Source organism: Balaenoptera borealis, assembly GCF_965194805.1.
Source record: "Balaenoptera borealis genome assembly, chromosome: 3".
NCBI classification, from domain to species: Eukaryota; Metazoa; Chordata; class Mammalia; order Artiodactyla; family Balaenopteridae; genus Balaenoptera; species Balaenoptera borealis.
The window spans coordinates 120069917-120080387 of record NC_138866.1 but is presented as its reverse complement, the minus strand read 5'-3'; the positions used below and the strand labels follow the sequence as shown (position 1 = coordinate 120080387).

At 33.6% G+C, this 10471-nt stretch overlaps 1 protein-coding gene across 3 annotated transcripts in view; it reads right to left on the bottom strand.

The window, feature by feature from the left end:
* Positions 1 to 10471, bottom strand: part of ARIH1 (ariadne RBR E3 ubiquitin protein ligase 1) — a 117014-nt gene that overhangs the window by 51323 nt on the left and 55220 nt on the right. For all 3 annotated transcript variants that reach the window (XM_082383582.1, XM_082383581.1, XM_082383580.1), the window contains exon 3: positions 6 to 150. In XM_082383582.1, the coding sequence (XP_082239708.1) occupies positions 6 to 150 (145 nt within the window). The remainder of the gene's footprint in view (positions 1 to 5; positions 151 to 10471) is intronic.

The following is a 10471-nucleotide window of genomic DNA, read 5'->3' as shown; positions in this document are numbered from 1 at the left end:
CTCACCGAGTTAGGGTAGTTCAAGTAGCAGATCTGACAAGGCATATCCTGTGCTGATGACCTTGTATTCATCTGGCGTGTTCGAGACTTTTTACTTGGATTAATTACATGACACTCAGCAAAGAGCTTCTCCAGGTTTCCATCAAAGTACCTGCATTATTTAAACAGAAAGGATGAGAGCCCAGCAATAGCACACTGTTAGAGCTCTCCAAAAACCTGATTTTCTATAGGGAAAGTCAATGCAGTAAATTAAACCAAGACCATAACCTTTCTTGCTCAGAAGAAATAAGCTGTATGGCTACAAACTGTAGCAAATAGAAGCATATGTGTATGAAAGCAGATTGAATTTTTGTTGCTATTTTGACACTTTTTACTTTGTTTCTATCATGAGAGGTTAAGCTATTAGTATATTAACAGCACTACAATTAAAACCTAAGGATGAAAGTTGTACTATCTCTAAGTGGGACCTTATGAAGAGTAATGGTATTTCAGGAGGCTAGGCTATATTTTATACCAATGAATTCATTTTATTAATAATTTTAGTTATACCAGTTTAAATATATTAGCAAGTAAACCACCTATAAAGCATACCTTATCCCACAAATCATTTAAAAAATGAAACTATTACATGTGTCTCATTCTACAAAAGACTTGCTTTCTAAATATTCTTTTAAAATAGTTTTTAATAGGAAAAGGGAAGGAGGAAACAAAAAAATCTATCTTCAAAAGTTTTTATATCAAATCATCTATACATTAGCTTTTTCATAAAATATGTATCTAAATATATAGAAGTAGTTCACCATCTAATATGTCAACAGCATGGTATGGCAAGTACTAGCTACAGAGTTTCAACTGAACTGTAAACTTCTTGACAGAAGACAGTGGTAAATAGTTAGCACAATATCTCCCATTAATGCAGTTAAGACATGGTCTTTGGCCTCCTGAAATATCTTAATATTCTAAATGGAAAAGCAATAGATAGAAAAACTTTCAATGTGTGAATCAATATAACCAGCAAAAATATTAACATGGAATCTGATCAATTTACTTTTTAGCTTGTTAAGTCTAGGTTTAAATAACTACAAGGTTCTAAACAGGAGGTTCTCAAGTTAAAAATAATCAATACTCAAGAGATTCTCAATATTTTTAGTGGAAGTCTTGTTCAGGCTTTGTTCAGAGCATTTGCTATATCTCCGGAAAATCACTCATGAGAACAATCCACATCACTCTCCTAAGACTGATAAATATCTTTTTATAAATACTTTGACTACAGTTATGTGTCAATGAACTGGTCAAGTTATCAATCAAAATGTCAACATATTATAAAAGGGGAACTCATATGAAGTTGTCCCTGATCAAAATATATAGAGCAGATAAATCAAATGCTCTCCTACAAAGGTTATCTCTGAAAAAAACATAAGATGTAAGTTTTAACTGAAAAATAGAAAACGTATGAAGTTAACACTTAATATGAAAAGGTAAACCAACTAAACCCCTTGTTTTTATAAAAAAATATTCATGCTCACAAGAAAAGACAAACAAACTCTTGGCATCTAAAACTTAACTACACAAAATTAGCAACTCCTAATACTTTGGTGAACAGACTAGACAGCATTCTATGCAAATACAGACAAACAGACATGTGCATATTTCATATAATCTCATATTCCAGGCTTATTACCTGCTTTCTTCACTGAGCAATATGTAACATCTTTGTCATGAGCATGGGTGGGTCTACGTTATCTTTCATTGTTGCATAATATTTCCCTGTAGGTATATACTATAATTTACTTGAAGCTGAACTTCACTAATTTTTCTGTGAAGATTTTGCTATTATTTTATGAGTTCAGTATGTAAACAGGAAGAGTAACCCTTTGTTTTATGGATTGCTTTCTTCCCACAGCTTCTAACTTGCCTTTGAATCTTGCTTAATGGTGTTTAATTGCCATTTTTAATTTTTATGTAGGCAAATTTACCATGCAACACTGTTGTGATTTATGGATTTCATATGAAGTCTTTAAAAAGATCTCTATACCCAAAGACTATAAAAATTCATTCATGATTTAGGTCATTCCTTTACACTGTTTCCATTAAAACTGTTGATTCACATGGAAATTATTTTTGTGTAGTAAGGGGGAAAGCAGGGATTCCATTTTATTTTAAGCCAAGTGTCTAACCATTTACTTTAGGTCTCAGCTTAAACCGCACTTCCTCAAACAAATCTTCGACAGTTCCTCCCCCTCCAATTAGGTAAGGTTCTCTTGTATTACATCCTCACAGTACTTTGTACTCCCGTACAACACATCACATTACTAACTCTGTAATCGCCATTTTATGTTTTTCCTGCTAGAATGTAAACCCTATGAGGACTATTTTATTACTGAGGTAGCCCTAGTACCTAGAAGAATCTTACTATAAGTGTTCAATTTCTTTTTAAAGAAAACAGTGACTTTTTAATGATACCTGATAATAAATCTGAATTCCTTTATTTAGGAATATTTCTTAAAGATAACAATATATTAGAGTTTATAGTTTTTGGTCCATTATAGAAGGCAAATAGCTTTCAAATACAGCCCAGGTAAACAGAATGGGGAGTTGAAGAATCCACTCATATTGCAGATCACAGCAGGCAGGCCTAGAAATTTTTTTCATTTATTAAGTCCCATTTTACAGAAATGTAACATTTTAAAATTTGTTCTTTATTTTTATTTATTACTTGCTTTGTCCACCAGTGACTCTGCTATGGTTTTCTGGAAGATACTGAAGTCTAATTTATTTTTACTAAACATAACTTAAAATGGGTACTTAAACCTATTTCGCCAACTTTCTATAATACATTGATTGTCCTTGTATTATATGACCCTACACTTAACTCTATAGTTTTGGTTGGAACTTCCTGGAGCTTTTCCCAGTTGATTGTCATTTTACATAATTTTTTCACTAATTACACTGTTTTGACATTATATAGCTTTTCTTTCAAGAATAGTAAAAACTGCTTTTTGTTTCCTAAGCTTGACAGCCTTAATTACTTAGACATAATTAAAATGTTTAATTGTATTCAAATGCTCACTTTGGCCAAAATCCTACCCACCCCACCCCCAATATTCTCTATATTGACAGCCTCCATTTTCTTCTGGTACCCGTTGTTATTGAAGTCTGTGATCAAAATAATTCTCATTTTAGAATTCAAATCATTTTTCAACTGACATATATACAAGGTTTCTTCATTCTTTAAGTTTAGTTCTGTAGGGTTTATCTTAGCATTTAACTTTCTCTTTTGAAATGCCATTCAGGTAGTAATTACTTCAAGAGCTTTTAGTTATTAAGACCTGCTTGATTTGTACCCAGCCTTTGCTAATTTTCCTCCTTGTCTACCATCTACTAATTCCTTCTTTGTCCTCTTCTTCTCTTACATATCTCCATTTTCCATAGTATCTGCTCTATTTCTTGCTGTTGCCAATGTGGTTTTAACTTCTGCAAGATTACTGCTCGTCCCTTTATTTTTTTTCTTAGTTCTGTCAGCTTCCTTTTCGTCTTGTTCTGTTGTTTCATCAGTTTATCTTTGATCCCTTATCTCATAGAGTCTATGCTTACTTTAATCTTCTTAAAAGAACAAAGAAGGTTTTTTCAGCCTGCTAATTATGATAGTTTTCTTAAGGACTACTACTATGCTCAAGAATACAGGTGGATTCTTAACTCCCCACAGTTTGTATACCTGGTCACTATATATTTGAAAGTTCCTTCAGTTTGCTGGCTCTTACATACACCCTTGCCTGTGAAAAACAGACCAAAATGGAGAGAGACTAATTCAATGTGAGGCACTGAAGTTCAGGTACCTTATTTAATGAGTTAACACACATATTTTCCCTCTGCTTCACTGACTTTGGTCAACAGCTGCAAAGATTATGCTAGGACACTGCTGCCCTCCTTTCCTGCAAAATTTGCCCATCCTTTTGAGAAAATCATATTGATGAAAAGAAAAACAGAATAGCAGTGGTTTTTCCTTCAGCCCGCCTTTCCTCGGTGGGGCAAGGGCATGATTAGAGTATCCCCACCCCATCTCTCACATGGCCTAGATTAAAGATTGTTAGAATGGCTGGGAATTCCCTGGAGGTCCAGTGGTTAGGACTCTGTGCTCTCACTGCCAGGGCCCTGGGTTCGATCTCTGATCGGGGAACTAAGATCCTGCAAGACCCGCCACCAAAAAGATTGTTAGAAGGGCAATTTGAAAGGTTCTTCAGTAGAGATTATAAACCCTCTTCTCTCTCTAGGGTTCCTTCTGTTCATTCAGTATGTTTATATAAATATAGTTAAGCAAACTGGCACTTAATCAGCCAACCTTCCAGAAAATCTAGATCTTAATTTTTCATTTTCCTTGACTATTAGACAGAAATATACCACATAACAAGAATTATGGTTATGGAGAGGGGAGACATGGCAGGTGGGGTATATCACTGGCTAAAGTTTCTTCTTGAATTCTGAATGACTAGCATCACTGTTTGCCATGTCAATATTTAATTTTGTCATTATGAGTTTATTTTAAAAGCCACTAGGGCTTCATACTTCATAAAAAGATCACTGTTGAAGTTGTACTTATTTTCACAACAAAATCAGAAAAGCAAAACTGTTAAGCTAATCTAAAGTTATATACTGGGCTTTTCTACTATTTATTTTTGGGTTACCAGAGTTCAATTCTCCTTATAGGTCTTTAATGCTCCCATATATTTTTATACATCACTTATCTACTACTATAAACCTGAGAGAGAGCTAAAACACACAAAAGTATATATGAAAATTTATAAAAATACATTATTTTATATATATATATATATATATCTCCACAAATAAACATGTATAGAAGTAAATGAACTTTTACTTCTAAATAACCAAATAATTTTTGTTTCACATTCTCATGTGGCATTTTATGGGTACCAGACTTCAATTTCAAAAGGTAACAAAACAGTTACAATTATTCTATACCTTATGTTCTGACAAAGCACTAAAAAAGATCTGTGACATCAACATCTCTTCTAGGAATTGCCATTTCAACCATCCTTTGCCCCATTAACCTGATTCTAAACTGTGTAATTCTTTCCACTTTTAGAAAAGGTATATTTAAGGAAAAATATCAAAGGTGCAAAGGAAAAGATTTTCATTTATATCTTATGGATGAATAAAAACTGCCATATTTATAAAAAGCAAAAATAATAGATAATGCATGAAAACGCGTCTTAAACCAGCAAAACGGAACAAGAGAGTAGACACACCAGGAGATAAGGCTTTCTCCAGTCTTTACATATAAACATTATTTTCAGAGCTTACTCCTCATCTTCTATAGAAAGAAGCCAGTAGATCTAATATTGTATGGTAGTATAAGCAAGTCATTAAGAATTACTGAAGAGTTCTTTTTCTTTGGGGGAATGAGATTAGAACTGATGATTTGAGCACTATTTTTCATTTATAACCCCCTTAAAACCTTAAAATAAAACTTAAAACCTTTCAATAACTGTGTTACTTAGATAAAAATTTAAATTTAAAAAGGGCTCCTGAAGTAGAAGGTAAACTTTAAACAAATTAAAAGATTTACCACATTCTTTGTGGTTTTTAAAGGTATACTTTCAAAAGGCCTAAAATTAGAATGTAAGGTTAACTAGCAAACATATGAACCTCTACTAAGTGAAGTTCAGAATTCCAGAGAACTAGTTAACTGTCTAGGGATTTAGGGATAGAAAATCTTTTTTTTCTAAGGAAGACTTTTGGCCCTCGTAAGAAAAAAGATCTAATGAGGACATACACAAGTCTATAAAAACTTGCTTTCAAAGTTTTGGGTTTTTTATGCTAGTCTAAAAGATAAATTTAGCTCATATTTTAATATTATTATACATGGTTTATAGCTAAATAAATGTACCGATTATGTATTTTTAAGAAAGAAATACTTTTTGAGATTCTGATAGACTTTTTTCCCCTATAGGGGAAAATGCAACCTAAAACAAAACAAAACCAAAAACCCAGCAGGATACTAAAAAAAATCTCCTGAGCTTGCTTACTGCTAAACAAAAGACCACCTGACAAAAAAGTTACTAAATACTGATAATATTACTTTCAAGTTGCAGTACAAAAATCTTATTGCATAATTTTTAAGAACCTTTCTGTGTTCTTCCATACTTTATCCTTTTGGTTCTAAGCCTTGATGAAGGCAAGTGTATTAAGAAAACTAACCACAGTGAAACAGATCTAAGATAACTCCATCTAGGCTTGAATTAGCAAAATCATAACAGAAACACAATAACTATGCCATCTTCCAAAAAGGCTCCCATTCCCATTTATTACAGAACAATTTAAATACACAAAAGCCAAAAGAAAAATAACTTGAACTCCCACATACCCACCACCCAGCTTTATCTATTACCAATATTTTGCTAATTAAAAGACTTTTTGGAAGAATAAGACTTCATTCTCATATGAACTTTCAAGGTAGATCTGAAACTACGCTGGACATTGTAAGAAGAAGCTAATAACGATTCCCTTCATAACAGAGAAGAGAGAACTCTACACTACAGGCCTCAGAAGACACATATGCTGGTTTCACCGGGTATTCCAGCCACACTTAAATACACATGTGTCATCTTCACTGGTAGTTGTCCATGTTCTTTGGCTTGATTATGATTATTCCAATTTATCAAGTTCTGCTAACCTGAAACCCCTGGCACTTCAACAACTGCACAGTACCCAAAACATTCTAACTTATTTACACATGCTCATTCCCCTCCCTTGCGGATTCAAAGCTTTTATTACTTTTTCAAAAGAGACCATGGCTCTCAAGAGACCACGGCCCCCAAAACGACAAGAACCAATACTATTTTTTAAAACTATGTTTTACTTCAAAGAAAACAAAGACAGTAGTTTCTGTGCCCTCTGTCCAGATATGTGCATGCAAGGGAAGTCTACACCCTCTGCTCTGCTCAATGGTCCTTTCCTCCTGCTATACATGAACAGCACAACTCGGTAAATAAAATGAAATAAACTACTTGTGATTTATGCAATAATGGGTCTGATTCCAATGAAAGACAAAAATGATTTGAGTACAAGAAGAAATACCCTTTTATTATTCTGATAACGGTGTTTCAATATATTTAACGGAAACCCACAGGTTGTCAATGTTAAGAGCCTATAAACCAAAGTATGTTTAAAAATCTCGCTACACTAAAACCAAGAATAAGCTATCAAAATATGAGACAGTATATAATTAAGATCATTTTTATATAGTTCCCTCGCAGATTAACCAACCATATGTGGGAACTGTGCGAGTTAGCGGCAATGTTAATTGCTTTGAAGGAAAGAAACCTACAGCTATTTGCAGTATGTCATTCTAAGTATGCAAGAGGTAGGAGGAGAATGCTTAGGGAAGTATAGAAAATAGTACCTAACTTCAGGAAGTCAAAATGACTTAACAGTAAATGTGATAAGAATTCAGGGAATGAGATGCAGGGGGCATCATACAACCCAGGACAAGAACTAGAAAACTGCCAGTATTTCAGAAACCCTCCAAACATCCCTTTCTCAGTAACAAGCTCCTCTTTCCCCCAGAGATAATCACTACCCCATTTTTCTTTATAGTTTTACCACCTAAATATGCACCCTTAAAGAATATAACTTATTTTTGCCTGTTTTTGAATTTCATATAAACAGAACCACACAGGGGATAAGTATTCTGTCAAATTTGTTTTCCTTTCACTCTATATAACAGTTTTTAAGATTCATCTATGTAGTCACTCATAGCTCTAGTTCATTTATTTTTCACTGCTGAACAGTTATATAAATATACCACAATTGTGTATCTATCTATAGACATTTGGGTTGTTTGTAGTTTGGAGCTGGTATGTATAACACTGCTATGAACATGCTTATATACAACTTTCAGTTTAGACATGCATATTTCTTTCTGTTAGGTATATATATCTGTGAGTGGAATTACTGGGTCAAAGATATGCATGTAAATGCTAAGAGAAAAAAATAAAAATTTTATATTTCTTTCTAAAATCATTTATTTTAACAACTTATCTGTAGACTCCTTTGGATTTTCAATGTAAACAATTCATATCATCAGTGAATATTAACTATTTAGCATCTGCCTTACAACCATTATACTTTATTATTATTTTCGGTATACTACTGGCTAGGATCTCCTTCAGTATGAAGTGAATGTTGAACATAAGTGAAGATAACAGACACCCATGTCTTGAACTCCATCTAAAAGAGAAATATTTTCAACATCTCAGCATGAACTATGATATCTCCTACAGATGTTTTTACAGATTTATTAGATTAAGAAAGTTCCCTTTAATGCCCAGTTTGCTAATGGTTTCTTTTTAAAATCATGAATGATTACTAATTGTTAGCAACTGCTCCTCTGCATCTACTGAAATACTATTCTCATTAATTTGTTAACTGACCAACCATATTTAATTGTTTCAGGTTAAACCAACCTAGCATTCCTGGGATAAATCTCAGCTGGCCATGCTGGAATATTATCCTTTTTATGTATTGCTGAATTCAATTTGCAAATACTTTGGGTTTTTGTTTCCCTTTGTTTGCATCTATTTACATGATAGAAACTCTACTTTTTCTTTGGGTTTTAGTATCAAGATTGTGATAGACTTAAGAAGGTGAAGGATCCTCTTTTTCTGTTTTCTAATATAAAGTTATATATTATAAGGTTAGAGTTACTGTCTCATTAAATGTTGGTAGAAATTTCTAGTATATCCATCTGGACTTGGACTTTATAGAAAATTTCACTTTATAGTTATAGTCCCATATGGGTTTTTTATTTCTTATGTGAATTTTTATGAATTGCAAATGTCTAAGAACTTATCCATTTCATGTAAAATTTCAAATTTCAACACAGTTATTCACAATATCTTATGAGGTTGGGTTGTTTTTTTTTTTAAATATCTGCAGGATTCAAAGTGACATTCCTTTTCATTACTGATATTGGTTATTTGTGCTTCCTTTTCTTGGCTAATCTCATCTTTTGGCTTCTTAATCCCCTTTACTGTATGTTTCTTTTCCATTTTATTAAAGTCTGCTCTGTTATTTCTTCTTCTATTTTCTCTGAATTTATTCTGTTGCTCTTTTTCTATCTTGACACATGTAGCTCATTAACTTGAGGCTTAAGATGAATGCTTAGCTCATTACTATCCTGATACATGCACTTAACATTCATTTATACACTTTTTAGCACAAATTAGGCTGCATTCCACAATTTTTTTCCCCTTAACATTCAAATAGTTGCTTAAATAGCAATTATGAATATTTGAGACTTTAATCAACACTGATAGAATTTTAAATATTGGCTTAAAAAAAAAACAAAGGCTAGGTACAACATAAAGCCATCTATATTAATTAAAAGATAGCACTGTTTCTAAATACATTTTCCATGATTACAGTATTCTACCATAGCACTTATTTTCTTTCACCTACTGAGGTATCATCCTACCATCACTTCCCCTTTTGCTATTGAGAAGTCAGCTGTTCTCTAGAAGAATGTAAGTATAATACACACTTTCTATATCTATTTTTCCCTCTATATACATTACATATACACACACTCTTACACTTTTTAAAAGTAATCTTTCTTGCATCTTTATTGCTTTTATGATTTTTTTATTTTTATAGTTTCACTATGTTTTAAAATGTGGATTTCTTTTTACCATATTTCATAAAATCTAAAATGCTTTGGGGGGGCTTCCCTGGTGGTGCAGTGGTTGGGAATCCGCCTGCCAATGCAGGGGACACGGGTTCGAGCCCTGGGCCAGGAGGATCCCACATGCCGCGGAGCAACTAAGCCCGTGCGCTGCAGCTACTGAGCCTGCGCTCTAGAGCCTATAAGCCACAACTACTGAAGCCCGCGCGCCTAGAACCCGTGCTCCGCAACAAGAGAAGCCACTGCAGTGAGAAGCCGGGGCACCTCAACGAAGAGTAGCCCCCGCTCGCTGCAACTAGAGAAAGCCCGCGAGCAGCAACAAAGACCCCGCGCAGCCAAAAATTAATTAATTAATAAATTTAAAAAAATAAAATGTTTTGGTACCAAAATCTCATGATCTTATCAGAAAGTGAAATGGGGAAATTTTCACGTAAGTCAAATTTTCAATCTTGTTGGACTGTAAGGTGCCGTCAATTGAAAGATGCATTCAGATTTCGACAGATTTCTAAGATGTGAAAAACTACATCTTAGAATCAATGAAACAGTATTTTATTATGCATGGGAACTGTCAAGCTTCTTAGGGCAATTTTGTCTCTTACCAATCTGGAAAATTAGCCATTTTACCTTCAAATATCATCTCTGCCCCATTTTCTCCTCTTTTTCTAAACTCAATGGAGACCTTCTTGCTCTATCTTCTATTTTCTTAACTTCTCTCGTGTATTTTCCATCTTTTAGTGTGTGTACTTAATTCTGAAGTGTTTTGATCTTC